This window comes from Galeopterus variegatus, unplaced genomic scaffold (genome assembly GCF_000696425.1).
Source record: "Galeopterus variegatus unplaced genomic scaffold, G_variegatus-3.0.2 Scaffold20, whole genome shotgun sequence".
Lineage (NCBI taxonomy): Eukaryota > Metazoa > Chordata > Mammalia > Dermoptera > Cynocephalidae > Galeopterus > Galeopterus variegatus.
Genome location: NW_007726131.1, coordinates 1,277,706 through 1,296,138, shown reverse-complemented (window position 1 = coordinate 1,296,138; position 18,433 = coordinate 1,277,706). Strand labels below are relative to the sequence as shown.

At 37.3% G+C, this 18,433-nt stretch overlaps 1 protein-coding gene across 1 annotated transcript in view; it reads right to left on the bottom strand.

Moving 5' to 3' along the window:
- Window positions 1-18,433, bottom strand: part of SRPK2 (SRSF protein kinase 2) — a 132,092-nt gene that overhangs the window by 38,032 nt on the left and 75,627 nt on the right. Inside the window, exons 3-6 of the mRNA XM_008567985.1 lie at window positions 9,208-9,316; window positions 8,212-8,299; window positions 7,902-7,989; window positions 3,180-3,286 (exon numbers count right to left, since the gene is read on the bottom strand). Coding sequence (XP_008566207.1) covers window positions 3,180-3,286; window positions 7,902-7,989; window positions 8,212-8,299; window positions 9,208-9,316 — 392 coding nt within the window. The remainder of the gene's footprint in view (window positions 1-3,179; window positions 3,287-7,901; window positions 7,990-8,211; window positions 8,300-9,207; window positions 9,317-18,433) is intronic.

Genomic DNA, 18,433 nt, shown 5'->3' with positions numbered 1-18,433 from the left:
TATAAGTGCTTGGGACATCTTTGAATTTTCATAACAAATCAGTAACTTGGTTGACACTGTGAGAGAAACTGGGTACCTGAAGAACATAAATTTTTGTCTGTACGAGGAAATACAGGCTGACATCAGATCTTGGGCTGGCCGGTTAGCTCAGATGGTTAGAGAGCAGCCTTATAACACCAAGGTTATAACAGGTTTGGATCCCCTTACCAGCCAACCACAAAAAAAAAAAAAAAAGGTAGAAGACCATAACCAGGTTCTCAGGAAAAAAAAAAAACCAGAGATTTAACTAACTTCTATTAGACACAGGCCCAGTACAATTCCAAACATATTATGTGCTGCTTGACAACATGGTAAACACATGAGCTCCAAAGCCACACTATCTGGGTTTGAATTCCTGCACCATCGCTTACTACTCTTTAAGTTACTTCCTGACTAGGGGAAAGTTACCTAACCTCTCTACACCTCAGTTTCCTCTTCCATAAAATGAGGAAAGTAATAACACCTATTTCATAGGGTTATTGGGAGGATTCAGTGAATTAAAACATGCAAAGTATTTAGAACTGTGCCTGCTACATGGTAAGCATGGAATAAATATTTGTTATTAGCAGTAACATCTCTTTACATCTTCACAACAATCTTATGAGGAAGGTACCATCATTAAAAACAGTATTTTTTCCTATACCCTTACTCAGCAACAATCAGCACATAAGACGTCTCTAACCAAATGTGTGGTGGTTTTCCCAACACAACCAGCAATTCTCCAACAGACACCAATTCAATTCAATTCTTACACTGTCTACCTGGAGATAGCATCAGATCCCACAGGTTGAAGGCTCAGTCCCTGAAAGTGCCCCCGACTACAGATGCCAGTCACAATCCCAGGTTCCTGGAACGTCTGACCAAGCAGCTATAAGTCAGAGTTCCCACAACACCCCACCACCCTTGGGTTCGATTAATTTGTTTGAGCGGCTTACAGAACTCAGGGAAAGACATACCTACGTTTACCAGTTTATTATAAAGGATATTATAAAGGTTTTGTTTTCCCACTCTATAACATAAAATAAACATCAACGGCTCATTTGTGAATTCACCTTCTCACACTGCTGAGGCTGAACAGTAGTGATGCACTCAGTCACCCATGGCAGCAGCAGACATCGCTGAGAGCACAGGGCTCTGGGAGATGATACAGCCCAGGTGAAATCCACCCATGCAGGCAGCTAATTCTGAAATTCTTTGCTATTGTTAGAATGTGTAAATCCTTTAATACTTTCACAATTTAGTAGAGATAATTATAAGATTCTTCTCAAGTTTTAACAAGATGATTTCTTTTAAAGTTTAATTTTGCCACTAAAGGTTATAAATAACATATATACACACATAATTTTGGAAAAATTTTTAAAAAGAAAAAAGTTAAAATATCCACCCAAGTGTCATTTGGGGATCAAATAATTCCAATCAACATATTAATTTCCATCCTCACCACATCTCCTCTTCTCCATTAAAGAACAGTTGTTTTTCAGTTGAGATATCAGCCTAGGTTAAAATAACAAGTGAAAATGCTACTCTCTAAAATCTAAAAGGGAACAGATACATTATTAAACAAAGGTTGGCCACAAATCTATAGGAGGCATGCATGTGTACCTAGCATAATATTATGCAGAAGTATCTCAATCCAACAGAGATAAGCCAATGCAGAGAGCCCTTCTCTCTCCAGCTCCCTTCAAAAGTAACATCTGCAAAGTTGGAAGACAAGGTGCCAATTTGCAGTACAAAAGGACAAAGGTAAGTGAAGAAATAAACACACGGGTAGGCTAAATAAAGTTACCTACACACAATTTCAAAAGCAAAATCTAGGATGCTTTTACTACACAAATTTAAGCTACAAAATTTTTATGAAATAGGTTAAAAAAACCTGCTCATGTGCACGTATGCAAACATACTATTTATACTCATTAGGAAGGTTATTTTTTAGGCACCCATCCCTTGAATTCACAATTATTGTGAATCATTCTGATTCTTTTCCTATTTAAGAATTCTGAACTGAGGTCTGTGTTTCATGCCTGGAACCCCTGGGTGGCCTTTTCTGAACTCTGGGCCTGTGGGGGAGGGGAAAACCTCCAAACTACCCACCTTCTTCTCAAGAAAACCCAGCAATTTCCTTGATAAATTACTTACTCTGCAGAATTTTTCATGGTAATTATCCACTACATCAGAAAAAGCCATCCAGAATAAATCTTACTTGCAACTTTCCTAATACAGGCAGTACGGACAATGAGTAGAATGCAGACTGATACTTTCCACGCAGAACGATGAATCTGGTAAACATGGCTAATTAGAAGGAGATCTTCCATCTATACATACCATCATATGTATGTATATTTACTGGAGCCTCATCACTAATCCAAACCTTAGCTGAGGGTTTTCTTTTGAAAAGGCAATTGAACAAAGTACAAATCTAATATAATGCTTCCTATAAAACTTAAACATTTCTTTTCTCCCCCAAACTTTATTGAGGTAAAATTGACAATAAAAATTGAATATATTTATCATGTACAACATGATGTTTTGATATATGTATATACTGTCAAAAGATTACCACAAACCAGCTAATTAACCTAGCCTTTACCTTTATCTGTGTGTGTGTGTGTGTGTGTGTGTGTGTGTGTGTGTGTGTGTGTGGTGAGAACATTTAAGATCTACATTCTTAACAAATTTCAAGTACACAATACAGTACTGTCAACCATAGTCACCATGCTGTACATCTGATCTCCAGAACTTATTCAACTTACAACTAAAAGTTTGTAAGCAACTCTTAAATTATCTTTGATTTACTCTCCACCCAAAGATTCTTGGAAATAGTAAATAAACACAATGTACTATTTCTTAATTACTTTTTAAGGAACTAAGTGCAATGTTTTGTAGTAAGGATATCAGATAAACAATTTCTGATTACATCACATAAATAAAAAAGACTGACATGCCAAAAGAAACATATGTCCGACATTTACATATTGCTCCCTTTACAATACAGAGAGGCATAGCATTAAGTAAATACTAAATTGATTTAATAAGAGTTCAAAATGTTGTACATATTTTTTTTTCTTTTTAAAACAGGAATTCATGTGGAAAGGTTAGCCAAATAAGTATTGGGGGGTAGGAATTGCCCTCAAAAGCCTCACCTGTCTAATGATACTCTTGACACAGCGTACGGGGAGGCCTTGATAATTGGACTTGATGATCCACTTGAGGAGATGGTGGCCAAGCACTTCAAAGACCATGCAGACATCTCAGACATGGTTAAGGATCATTTGTGGATGCATTTCCTGAAGTGAGGCAGTTCCTGAAAGCAGCACCACTGTGTCACTTGGAAGACATTTATTTCTTTATAAAATACATCTATACTGTCAATAATACCAAAAGTGGTCACTGCTGTTTCTTACCTAAATAAAAAGAACTGACGTTTACTAAGTACTTACTATGTGCCATATACAAGTATTATTTAATGTCTACTCCAAAAAACCTAAGGAAATATAGTTACCCCCACTGTGGAAACAAGGAGAGTCCACAGGTGCTGAGCCATGACTGGAGCCCACATTGAGCTGGGCTCTCATCCATCTCAACATGCTCCTCCTTGACAATCAGCCTGATGAACACAGGCATGGCTGGAACCTCATAGAACTGATGCAGAAAAATAATGAACTCCAGAGTCTTAAGTGTCCTAACTGCCTGCCTAAATTTCTATTTGATAGGTTGCATAATACACATTATAAAATCGAAATTTATTAAACACAGTGAATCACTGATGCACTCAGCAGTTAGCAGAATTAATCCTTCCTTCAGTAATATCTTTCATTGCATAACTAGATCAGTTTTAATGCTACAGGCAGCTGTTAAGAATGTATGATCACAATTTAAGACACAGCAATAAGACCAATATGAAATAATGAAATCTCAGGAATCTGGATTTTTTTAAAAATAGAAATTCTAGCCAACCACTTACCCTCTACAACTGTGACCCATGAATTTCAATATACAAATACACTCATGCCACTCATACAGGAAGATTTTAAATGGCTCTGAAAATTGTTGAGACTATTTTGTTCATCCCTGGAGGCTTAAAGATTAGTTGATTTAATATTTTTCATAGTAACATCTGGATCTACCACATCATAATACTATTAGTTAAAATACTTTTAATGAAAAAGGTTTCTATACTACTGAAACACTTATGCACTAAAGACTTATACACAGATTATCTAAAGCCAGAAGTTTCTTACTATTTCCCAGGCTCATTACAAAAATGGGAAAATATTTTAGAGGACTAAAGTTAGTAGCCAACATAGGGCCAAAGATAGGATTTCTGAAATATGACCAAAGTCTTCTCAAAGCACTAACACACCTAAACTATGATAGTTTCTCAGCATTTTTTTAAAAAAATAAAAATAGCCACTAGAAAATATACCTCGAAAAAACATCATTTACCTACAAATCAAGTGGTTTCTCAAAAGAAACCCTCTCCCTGTTAGCTGTACCAGGAAAGGCCTTATGGCTCTAACACAAGAGCAGTTGCCCTGCCCCTACACAAACAGGTCACTTGCAAAAGCAGGGACAGAGAAAGTCCAGCTCACTCTATCTATCAAAATGAAAAAATGCACTCAGCAGTTAACGGAAATGATTTGAGGCAAAGGTTGAGGTGACATCAGCAGTTGATGGTACTCCCTACTATCCTCAAGCCCAATTTCTAGAAGAAAATGAAAACTTCCTCAAACATATAGAGTGAAGGGTGTGCTTCTCTAAAGGATCAAGACTTAGTAGTACTAGGCAGAAACTGGATGTCATTCCGGGGTTTAAGCTGGGAGAGGGCCTTGTCCTCAGGCGTCTGGAGCTTGCGAAGGTCAAATATCAAAATGTTGGATCTGTTCCAAAAACAATATACTTAAGAGCAAAAGATCTGAGAGAAGCAAGAAGACCCTAGCTCTTGACATACCCTTGGCACTCATCAGTCACATGGCTCTGAATAAGTGGTCCAATATTCCTGAAGCTTAGAAATGAAGGTATTGCCTACCCCATGCACACAAAGGGCCATCTCAGAGAATCCAACAGGAAATATGGACAGAGCATTCTGGATACTAAAGGCATATCTTTTCTCTCCACTTGCAATCTCAGTTCTGAGCTAAGGTCTGGGGATACTCTTTGCTCTCTGCTGTTCCCCCCTTGGGGCTGCCCTTTGCCAGCTCCCCAGGCAGAGGGAGGGTGAAGATAAGACAGAAGCTCATTTCCACAAGCCCCAATCACTTCCTTCTGAGCCCCCCCAAAACCAACAGGCGCCCAAACAACTTAACAGCAGTGCAGTCAAAACTGATATTCTCAAAAGAGAAAGTGAAGTCATGAGATGCCTTTGCTCTGTTTTCTTGCTAGATACATTTCTTTTCCAACAAGACCTAGAATTAGGACTAAGACCATCCTTTTTTTTTTTTTTTGTCTTTTTTTGTGACCAGTAAGGGGTTCGCAACCCTTGGCTTAGTGTCACCCGCACCGTGCTCAGCCAGTGAGCGCACGGGCCATCCCTATATAGGATCCCATCCCGCGGCAGGAGCGCAGCTGCGCTCCCAAGTGCTGCACTCTCCCGAGTGCGCCACAGGGCTGGCCCAGACCATCCTTCTTAAAAAGCAAGAGAAATACCTAACCTTATAGCTGACCAAGGAACTCTTTTATCTTTCGAAAATCATTAATGTCAATCAGGATAGCTTCTTTTTTTTTTTTTTCCTTTTTGTCTTTTTTTACTGGCCGGTAACGGGATCGCAACCCTCGGTGTTGCGCCCGTACTGGGGACCGGCAATGGGATCGCAACCCTCAGTGTTGCGCCTGTGCCATGCTCAGCCAGTGAGCGGGAACCGGTCACCACATGGGATCCGAACCCTCGGCGGGAGCGCCGCCGCACTCCCAAGCGGCGCACTCTCCAGTGCGCCACCAGGCCGGCCCAGTCAGGATAGTTTCTTTTTGAGAAAGCAAATACTCTGTATCACACTCTAACACAAAAAAGAAAAATGCAAATTGAACCATTTAATCTTCAACTAAGCAAAGTAAGTTGATATGGACTTAGGAGGAAGAGAACTTAGACAAAAATAACCTTGTTTCTTGGAATGTGATCCAAACAAGTCTTTAGTAAGTCATTGTTGTGATACCAAAAAAAACTGAATAAGGAAGAATGGTGTGATATCAAGAAATTATTGTTAATTTTATTTGGTGATGATTATGATTATATATTTTTTTAAAGTCCACTTTTTTCAAAGATGCATGCTGACATTCACAGAGGCAAAAGAACATGACTTCTAGGATTTGTTTTAAAACAATTTGGTGAGAGAGAAAGGACCTTGATAATTATTGAATTTGGCTGATGTATTTACAGAAATTCACTATACTATAATCTCTGCTTTTATATATGTTTGAAGTTTTGCATAATAAAAGTTTTTAAAGAAAAACAATGGAGGTCTCTTGTAGAGGGTTAACATCTTGTGATACGCTCTCCTAAGAGGACAGCCATGACCTCTGGCCACATGGCACCAGTACCCATGCAGGATGTGCTACACGCCGTATTTCTCAGGATGATAACACCAGCTGATAGAAACTGCGGCATTCTCGAACTCAAGGGAGTATGCAGTATAGTCTATTCAAATAAAATTTCAGGAGGTTCTGCCCCAGGGTTTCCCCTCCTTTATCCCTGTCCGCTTACTTTTCTCATGGCTTTCATAATAAATATCCATTGGACTTTGACTCTAGGCCTTCACTAGCTTAGTGAACGGTCACTCCTAACTCCTAGCCCCTCGGATGCAACTGCTATTGTCTCCAAGCAGTTCATTACTGTCTCCGCTTCAACATTCACCACATTTTGGTGATCCCGACATGATACTTTCTACAGGCCATTCCATGGAACGGTAAGAAACCTCCCTAAGCCTTCTAAGGAAAGAGATGCATCCTCCCATATTATGGGGCATTGGGAATTTTAATTTACTTCCCTCGGCGAAGTTTAACACATTCTTTTTCAGACTAGGAGCTTCTTTTATTTGCTTAGGCTGCGCTGACTTTCTCCTTTCCTATGGGAGTTAGCTTGGTGTAGGCCCTCTGGGCCTCTCATTGCTTTCAAGTACTTGGGCTTTAAGTAATCCTTCCATCTCCGTCACTGAGAGGATAGTGACAGTCTCTTTCATTAAGCACTGGCTTATGCCATATTTACCAACTAGTATAGAAAATTTATCATTTTGCTTTTACCAATCTTTTGCAAAGTAGAAAAACTGAGAGTAAAATAAATAAAACCAAAATACTTCCATATTCATCTAGCAGAAAGATGATGCTCTGCAAGAACAAGTTGTATTATTCTAGAAACAGAATTCAGTGTTATTAGTACACTTTAGTATTAATAGCACTCAAGCGTAACTTTGGGATGTCAACATTAACAGAGCATTTTTCCTTTTATTGTCCCAGCAAAAGCTTCATCCTCACATGGTGCTTTGCAGCCATTAGCACATATATAGACAGCCCTTCTGCACTGATTTTAAAAGTTTAAAGCGCAAAGCAGTGCTGTCATATGCTTCCATGTACCAATGCAAAAATAAACTTTGCCACAATTAATGAAAAAAGATCAATACTTAATTCCATGCCAAAATCAAGGCAAGTTGCTGTAAAAGAAAAAAAAAAGTTTCTAAAATTGTACTACACCAAAAAGCTCTTGCAGACCCCTCTAGGTGCACCATTTTATAACACCTCACAACGATCCTAGAAGCTTTATGTGGAGGATGATACAGCAGCAAACAGAAGTTAATAGGGGCTTGAAATATTTCCATTTTTTAGAAGTAAAAACAGAAAAATATATTATAATTCAGCCATCAGGAAGTAAAGGATACGTATCCCGTTCATGCCTGAAATCTTGAAGTCGTCAATGAGCTGGACCACCATGTCTTTGTTTGGGTCACTGGGATCACTTTCTCGAACCTATGCAAAGAAAAATGAATGCAAGAACAGTTTAAGATTAAGAATCTTTTCCATTATACCAACCAACATTGTTTTAATAAAAGTAATATTTTTAAAATAAAGATTCAGCATATGAACTTATGAAAAATAAATTCTACTTTAGCATCACCCAGAAAAAAACCCCTCTGTAAGATTTTAAGTTATTAATTTTTCTTATATCACTCACATTTTTGCAGTACTTACACATTTCAGCAATTTTATTTCATCCAAGGCTGTCTCTGTATAGTGCTGGGCACTTTTTACAACTTTCATTGCAACAAATCGTTTCCCCCTTAAAAAAAAAATGCACATTTATATATATATTATCAGCTGAAGAAGTGATCATTATAACGAGATCTTTCCAATGAATGGAAACTTTTAATTAGCTATCCTTTAAAACAGTACTTTTCGAATTGTGGGACCACAACTAAATAGTGGATCCATGGGTCAAGACGCACAATCCCTTTTATGCTTGTTGTTTTGTTTTTTCCTAATTAAAATAAAGTAGACTAGGAAAATGTTAGAGTTAGCACATATAGTAAGGGAAAGTATTCGCTGAAAACACTTGTGTTTCTGTTCACTCGCACACGCATGTGCATACACAATACACATGCATATATATACTGGGTGGCAAAGAAGTTTCTTTCTATGGATCATGGCTTTAAAAAAGTGTCAGAAACCACTGACCTATACATTACTAATTTTACACCTTGTTTTTCTGGTACAAATGAATTACCAGAAAAATAATTTGACCCCAGTGTAAAGCAATTTCAAGAAATAAACTTCAGGGCCGGCCCGTGGCTCACTCGGTAGAGTGCGGTGCTAATAACACCAAGGCCCCGGGTTCGGATCCCACATAGGGATGGCCAGTTCGCTCACTGGCTGAGCGTGGTGCTGACAACACCAAGTCAAGGGTTAAGATTCCCTTACCGGTCATCTTAAAAAAAAAAAAGAAAAGAAAAGAAATAAACTTCAGAAATAAAGCTAGAAGAATGTTAATATTTTAGAATACCTAACCAAATGACCTTCAAACTAACCAAATGACCTTCAAAGTGAGGGGGGAAAAAGAATCTAGCTAGTTGGGCGGCCTGTGCTAAGCACTTTGCTTGCCACAACAAAGTCAGTACGACCCTTAGTCACACCTTCGTAGATACTGAACTGGACCAGGAGTCAAATGTAGAAATGAAAAAGAACTCTTACTGCATATCCCAGCACAGCCAGACAGTAGAGAAGTGCCCCCATCCTAGCTTTCTAATAACATGATATCGGCCATTGAAGAGGTCTCCAATTTTCACTGGATGATAGCCACCTAAAAAAAAAAAAAAAGAAAGAAAAGAAAAGTCAAGATCTCAGAAAAATAGTAATTGAGAAATTCACCTCTTCCTTTTGTCAACTGTTGATGTCATAAAAGAAATCTCTAAGTAATACAATCAGATTAAAACATGTTTAAAAACATTTTATTCAGGAATATCTTTCACCAGGAGAAAACTATCCTATGAATTCTTATTAGGCTTTTTGTTTGTTTTAATTTAATTTTAAAAGGCAACGAACCATTCAGCACTCCTCAACAATAATTTGAGGTGTTATATTAAGTCTAAGTGTGTACAACATGCGCACATCAGCTCTTGACATTGACAAACTTTTTTCTTATAAGCAATAAGTTAAACTCAAATCTTTCTGGATCTGTACAAGAAAAATCACCAAAATACTTCACATAATTCTGCATTCACCAAATAGTTGATGTATAATCAACTGTACGATGCCTTAATTTACCCTCCCACAGGCCTTGTTCCTTTCATCACTCGTCCCTCCAACCTCAAACAACTGCCAGAAAATATTCCTTAGAAATGAAGAAATCCATTGAAGAGGCAGACTCTTGGGGAGGTAAGGGTGCCTCACTGACATCTGGCAGAAAGACTTTCACTTTGAGTTTTTAAGTAAAACAAGCAGGCTACACAATAGCATATATAATATGATACCATATTTGTGAAAACACCTAAGAAACAGCCTAGGAAGATAAGATGTTAGCAAAGAACATCCCTAGGTATAAAATTACTTTTATTCTTTTTTTGTATGTTTTATTCTTATCAATTTTTTGGTAAAACAATGCTTTTCTACTGTTTTTTACTTTGGAAATAGATTTTTCATTCTTTTAATTTAACATATATTGCTTTTTCATTGTAAAGATGTTACTTTTCATTTTTCTCATCTGCAGAATTCTTACAAATCACTCAAGAAAGATATGGATGGTTCGTACCTAGTGCTGAGAGGCTCAAAGCAGGTACAGGAAGATTCTAAACCATATCCTTCAATGTACTTGTGTAACTCCCAGAGGGCTCTGAGCAGTACTTCCAGAAATACTATGAATATTTAAATTGTGTTAAATTAGTGAAGCAGGAATCTGACCAGACACTGAGTTTCTAAGATTCTTACTCTCCTATCACCACTGCACTTGCCTTTCCTGGATTTTTACAGGAAGTCTACAACAACATTTTGGGCTAAAGATATGAACAAAATGATAGTAAATTAGGAACAAAATATTAAATGGCTTATTACTTACTCAGAAGATACTAAAATTATTTAAAAGAAATGGTCTCTGAGTTTACAGTACAGTTTTTCAACCACTAAAATTAACACTGAAAAGGAGGAAAAGAAAACTAACATTGATCAAGTATGAATCAGGAGCACTCTGCTAGGTGCTTTATTTTCAAAAATATTTTCCATGAAACAAAAGTAATAAACTCTAATATGAGTGAGTACTGCAGGTGTTCCATAAGGGAGCAGGAGAGCAAAAAGGAAGAAGGGAGGAGAAGATGTTCTTCTGACTGGGAAATGCAAAGTTAAACTAAGCAAAGCAGACTTCTGCACCATAGGCCTAATGTCTTAACACACAAGGTGAAGCTCGAGGAAAACAGAGCACACTGCGTACAGTCATATTTCCTCATGAAACGATTTCTTCAGAGATCTACTCACATTTCATAACACAAGTATCTAGGAAACATTGACATCTATCTTAATTCTTTTCAACCACTCTGCAAAGTAGATGGTGTTATTTCTATACTGTTGCAGAGGGCACCAAGTGTCACAGGTATTGAGTACTGGGTTCAGGGCTGGAAATTAGGTCTGACTCCAAAGCCCATGCTTTGGCCACCAATAAGAAAGGCACTCCATGTTTAACAGTTCCCTGATCTTAGTATACAGGGAACACTGGATAGCTTAATTAAAATCTATATACTACTCAAGTACATATCACTGCTAACATTAAAGTCTCTACATTTAAAAATAATTACACATAAATAGAAGAAACCTGTATCAATAGCATGTGCTTCAGATTCAAATTCTTAAAGAGCCAGAGTGTGTCCATATGAGCAAAAACAGAAGAGTACTATTTTCCAATGTAATCACAGTGTAAGTGCAGCACCTCCTTTTCTCCATAGGCTTTGTAGGTTGAGCAACAACAACAAAAAATTACTAATTGAGTTCATTATCTCTGGAGCCCACAGCCTAGCTAAGAATATTGTCTTTAAGAGAGGCATAAAAGTGTTTTAAATACAAAGATAAAAACAATTTTAAGTACAAAATACTTTAAACATTTTATTTTGAAAGTATGATATACAAAACTTCAACTCTATATCCTAGATATTCTCATACCCTAACTCCTAGATTTCTACAGAAAACGAGAGACACTTTTGACCATTCATCTGTCATTCTCTTTCACAGAATGGTACCACCCTGTGCTCACAGAGCATCTCCTCTGACTAATACTCATGCTGCTAGAAGACTGGAGCATGTCCCATGCAGCAGACCATGCCAACCTAACCAACACCCAGGGAATTAGAGAAAATGAATGACCCCAGTCTCTCTGCCAGAAACTCCAATTCCTTGGGCTTAGTTAACTATGTGTGCCATAATGGCTATTGGTAGTGGACACCCCATGGCCCACTACATTGACTAGCACACAAGGAATCTTTAGAACAGTCACAGACTAGACAAAGACCTAATCTCTCTTCTATTCCTTTTGCTACTCCACCAATGCACAGAAAAGGAATAAAGGAGAATAGTGCTCTATGTGGACCCTGGCATCAGGCAGGCAGGGTCAAGCACGTGAGGATCACTGTGACCTAAGGGTTTGGTTGATACATCTGTACTTCACTATTTGTACTGTTTAACATAAAAATCACACATTTATCACTTAGGAGTCTTTCTTTCTTCTTAAAAACAAACCTTAGATTAGATTACAAATACAAAGAGAACAAGAACGGACTGTTAAGTAATCATTAAATTCATTGCTTTGGTTCCTTCTACTCCTATCCCTTCAGCACACCAAGAAAACTATAATTAAAGCTCTACCTATACTAGTAAGTAAGACTCCAAAGAAGACGATTCTAAAACTCTCCTTCTTATTAGCTGCTTGTGAGACTTGCTAGCCAAAGATAAAAATGACTCCCTTATCCTTGCCCAGCAAAAGGGATTCTATTTATAAGAATGAATCAGGGCTGTCCAGTTAGCTCATTTGGTTAGAGCATGGTGCTAGTAACATCAAGGTCAAGTGTTTGGATCCCCTTGCTGGCCAGATGCCCAAACCAAACAAAAAACAGTGAATCAAAATTCAGAACTCCATGACAGACAATAATCTGGAAAGATTTTCAGCAAAGATGATATTAAGCATTATTAGTTTGTTTGTTTGTTTTTCTGACATTAGTTTCTCTGATTGTGAATTTTCTCTCCATAACCACTGAAACCTTCCAAAGGACTACGAAAAGATTTGAGAATCACCCCCAACACACACAGTCTTAAAAAAGGAAGGGGTTGTTAAAAAAAAAGTTGTTCACAGTAAGATAACACAGACACATTCTGTGTCACTGAAGATTTCAATGTTCCCTTCCCCCAAAATTGATAGAACAAATAGACAGAAAACTAGAAAGGATATGGAAGATGTGGACACACTATCAACCAACTTAACCTAATTGACATTTATAGAATACTACCTTCAACAAAAAATACTCTTTTCAGTTGCACGCAGAACATTTACCAAGACAGACAATATAAAGTAGCGCCCCATTATCCGTGATGTCAGTTACCCACAGTCAACAGTGGTCTGAAAATATTATACTGAAATTTCTAAAAATAAACAATTCAGAAATTTTAAATTTCATGCCATTCTGGGTAGTGTGATGAATCTTGTGCAGTCACTAATTGCCCTTTGTCCAACTGATGCATACTGTCTACACTACCTGCCCGTGAGTCGCTTAGTAGCTGCCTGGGTTATCAGATTGATTATCACAGTATCAGTGCCTGTGTTCAAGTAACCCTTATTTTACTTAATAATGGTCCAAAAGTGCAAGAGCAGTGATACTAGCAATTGAGATACGGTAAGGAGAAGCAGTAAAGTGATTTCTTTAAGTGAAAAGTTGGCCTTGCATTCCTTAGCTACAGTTCATTACTATGCAGTTTCAGGCATCCAGTGGGGGTCTTGAAATGTATCCCCTGCGAATAAAGGGGACCTACTGTACTGGGGCACAAAACAACAGCTATAAAAGGGTTTAAGTTACACAAAGCATATTCTCAGACTACATGGAATTAAATTAGAAACCAGTAAGAGAAACAGTACTTCAAAATTTGGAAACTAAGCAACACATTTCAAAACAAACTACAGGCCAAAGAAGAAATCAAAAAGAAATTAGAAAGATTTCTAAATGAAAATGGAAACTCAACATATCAGAATCAGTGAAACACTGTTAAAGCAGTACTTAGAGGGAAATGCCTACAATGTATTAGAAAAGATCTCAAATCGGTGTCCTCTGTTTCCACCCTGAGAAACTACCAAGTAGATGAGCAACTGTAACCCAAAGTAGACAGAAGAAAAGAAATAATGATATGAGCTGTAATCAGTGAAATAAAAAGCATAAAATCAACACAGAAAAAATCATTGAAACCAAAAGCTGTTCTTTGAGAAAATGAAAATAACTTAAAACTTCCCGGCCGGGTTGACTATGGCAGGAAGAAAACACAAATTAGCAACATGAGTAGTGAGTGAGGTGATGTCAGTACATTTTTTATCGATATTAAAAGGATAAAAAGAGACTATTACAAACAAGTTTATGCCTATATATGTGAAAACTTAGATGAAATGGACAAATACTTTGAAAGATACAAACCATCCAGGTTCCACCAAGTAGTGGGACAGACCTAAATAACCCTGTATATATTTTAAAAACTGAATTTATTGCTAAAAACCTTCCCATAAACAATGCATTGGTATATTCTCCCAACCATTATGGAAGGAATACTACCAGTTCTACACAAGTTCTTCCTAAAAAGTAAAAGGAGAGGAAATACAATCTTAACCCATGACACCAGCATTACTCTGATTCCAATGCCAGGCAAGGATATTATAAGAAAGCTACAGACCGATTTTCATCAGGACATAGATACAAAAATTCTAGACAAAATTTTAACAGCTCAAATTAAGCAATTTATAAAAAGGTTAATATATTATGACCAAGTGGGGTTTGTTCCAGGAATGCAAACTTGGCTTAAAATTCAAAACTCAATCAATGTAATTCGCCATAATAAACAGAGTAAAAAAGAAAAATCACATGATCAGCTCAATAGATACAGAAAAAAAAAATTGGCAATATTGAACATTCATTCCTAATCACAATTTTCAACAAGGCAGGAATAAAAGAACATCTATGAAAAATCTACAGATATCATCAGACTTGACAAAAGACTGAATGCTGTCCCCTTAGATCAGAAACAACATAAGGATGTCTGCTCTCATCACGTCTATTCAGAATGTGATCTATATACACAATGGAATACCATTTGGCCTTAAAAAAGGAAGTGATTCTGTCATTTGTGACAACAGGGATAAAACTGGAGAACACTATGCTAAGTGACATAAGCCAAACACACAAAGACACATACCAAATGTTCTAACTTATATAAGGGGTCTTCAAATCTTTTAATTCTGTTTTTCCACCAACTTTTTGAAGTGCCCTCATACCTATCATAGCTAAAACAACTGAACTCATAGAAGCAGAAAGTAGAATGGTGGTTATAGAGGCTGGGCAGTGTGGGGAATGGGAAGATGATAGTTAAAGGGTACAAAGCCTCAGATAGGAGGAAAAAGTCTGCATTTTTTTTTTTTTTTGATCAACACAGCATGCTGAACATAGCTAATAATTGAGTACTGCACATTTCAATATCTTTAAGAGTAAATTTCTAATGTTCTCATCACAAACATGTTAAATATTTGAGGTAATGGATATGTTAATTAGCTTAATTTAGTCATTCCACATTTCATCCAAAAATCATACTTTCTACCCCATAAATATATACAACTATAATTTGTCAATATATAATAAAAATTAAAATGAGAAAAGAAATAAAATTATCTTTTCATGATCAAAAAAATGCTGAAATGTAATAGAACACTATTTTCCTCGTTAGTCATTTAAAGTACAATTTAAATCACATTCACCACAGTTGAAACATTAATAATATTACTAAATATAAACAGGCATCAGGATGAAGGGTATTAAAAAAAAAGCCTTTGTATCTACCAAATAAGAAATACATAATAATGAAGCCTCTGGCACAACCATTAAACTACCTTCAGACTGGGGGGGATTCAAACAGAAATCATTCAAAGAAATCACTGAGATTCAAAGAAAACAATGCTACTTAAAAACGCTTGAATGTCAAGCCAATCTGTTACTACAGTCAAATACTTCCGATAACACTAACGAATCAGACAGTGCTCTAGAGGGAAACCAGAGCAAAGGCTAAAACAAAAGGCAGAGGATTCACATGTATTTATGACCTAAATAGGTAACAACAAAAATTACTTGAGGGTAAAATAAATATGATGGATTCAGAAACAATTTTTGCAGACGGGCTATACAGATTAAAGGAGAATCCATTGATTGAGCAACACTGAATAGATGAAATGTTGATACAAAGGCCAACAAATAATTCCAAGCCTTCTACTACTGCCAGTGACTTACACAGATTTGTGGTTGGAGTCAGGGATGCTGATTTGAATTCCAGCACTGGCATTTACTAACTGTGTGACATGGACACTCTCTGGGCACTTGCCCATACCTCACTCAGAACCACACCTGGATAGACGGAAGTGTTTACTCTTATTCTCCCATTTCCCTAACCCACTGTGACTAATGACATTAGTAAGTCAGCAGGTCAGGGTTAAGGAAGGGTATTGTCTATAGTTATTTAGAACAGTAGAACTAAGTGGGCCAAAGTATAATCTAATTCATTAGTCTAGCCCAATTAGCAAAAGGTTTCTGATACTCCAAATATGATGATGATTTACAGCTGTCAAATGTCAAAAAAAAAAAAAAAAGATTAACTCACTTTTTATCAAAGGCTTATTCAAAAATTAAAATATTCTTATAAGAGAATCAAGACTTTCAACATTCAAGTTTAATGTCACTTTCCAAGATAAGGTAATACAGACTGAAGCTTATATATTGGAGGGGAAGGGCTTTCTCTCTCTGGTAAACTAGCTACCATGTTATGAGCAGCCCTGTGGAGAGGCCCACATGGCAAGGAACTGGAGCCTCTGGCTACCAACAGTGAGGAAATGAGGCCTGCCAACCAGCACCTGTGTGAGCAAAGACTCAGAACTTGCAGGCACAAACAAGCCTTCAGATAACTGCAGCCCTAGCTGACAGCTTGACTGCAGTCTCACAAAAGAGTGATACAGAACCTGTTGGCTAACTCACTCCCCAGTTTCTGATCCCCAGAAACTATATATAAAAAAATTTGTTGTAAATTACTAGATTTTGTGGTAATCTGTTGCACAACAATAGATAATTAATACAGGTAACATGTAAATAACCCCAAGTACTACATGTGATACTTTTGTATTTATTATACTTACTGTAGCTAAGTTATTTTAAGGACACTGACTACTTTGACATCCTTTCACAGGGACTCATGAAAGAAAGTTTGTGGGAAGACAATTCTCCATGGGTGTCTTGTATTTCTGCACATTTTTTAAACAGAGACACTGACATTTGTTCCAGGCTATCTTACAAATGTTTTGACAGTAAACATCCTTAGAAAACAGAGATCCTACCTTCCTCTGGTGAACAGGGCAGGATGTTTGCTGTTCAGGATGTGTCTCCCCCAGGAGCAAAGGTTGGACAGGTTTGGTTATAGGCCCTCATAAAAGATTGGGGTTTCCTAAGCTAGGAGTTCCTCAGATGTGACATAAATCAACTGTGCATGCAGCACTCACCTGGGCCTGCCTCCATATCATGCTGGTTGAATTTGGGGGCAAAGGGAACCAATACGAACATGAAGCTCAAGCTGCTTGTGGTGCTGTAACAAAGTCCTTTGTTTCTGACCCAGGAATCTCCTGGCTTCTGCAAGCACTGATAAAACTGTGGCAAGCTAATTTGTTAGCTTGCAAGTAGGGTAAAAATCTCAGAAATGTCTTGGTTCTTGATAAATTTATCTTTGACACCAGGGGGAAAACTCCTCTTCTTTCATCTTATGAAAACTGCCAACTAGTTTTCTATCTTATGAAAACTGTTGGTCTTAAAACTACTGCATTTCCTTCCTTGTTATGATGACAGAAACAGATTTGCAACACTCTCAAATTCTACAGATCTGTATTAATAATTCTTTTTGTCTTAACCTTAATCTGACTTTACATTATTTCTACTCTCTAATTTCTTCATCTATTTGTCTATTGTACTATGTGTATTTATTTGTAAAATTTCTCAGGTAAGTTTGTGAAATGTTAGGATACAAATAACAGCTACTTATCCTTCAGAAAAACTCAAGCAAGGCCCACTCTCAGGAAGTATTTCCTGATTTTCCTGGCTGAGTAGGTGCTGTGTTCTGTGCTTCTCTCATGCACCTCCATAATGCCTCATTATGTTCTATTATGCTTCTGTTACAAAACACAACATAGTGTATTTTAGTTATTCATTTTCCCATTTGTCTTACCCAGGAGATTATAAACTCTGAGGACAGGTACAGGGCTTTCTTTAAAGACAGTATCCTCAGCACCTAGTACATAGGACACCAGGATCATAACAGGCACTCAATAAATATACGAAAGAGAAGAGGACAAGAGAACCCAGACCCTGAGCAGAAGAGAGACAAATGTGGGTAGGAGGGAGGTTTGTTCTTCTGTTCTCTGGCATGACATAAGGGAGAAGCGAGACAGGCTTCACCAGTTTAAAATGTGGGCTAAAATTAAATTCTGAGGTAATGTTATATACCATAACAGAAAAAAAGAGGACAGCCCTGAAGAAAGAAGGAATTCCATGAGGAAAATCACAGCAGCAGGAAAGCATGTTTACAGTGAAATAAATAGTTCCATTTGATGCTAAGAAGGAAAACAAGAATGATACATTGGGATCACAGCAGGAACAGCCTTGGCAGT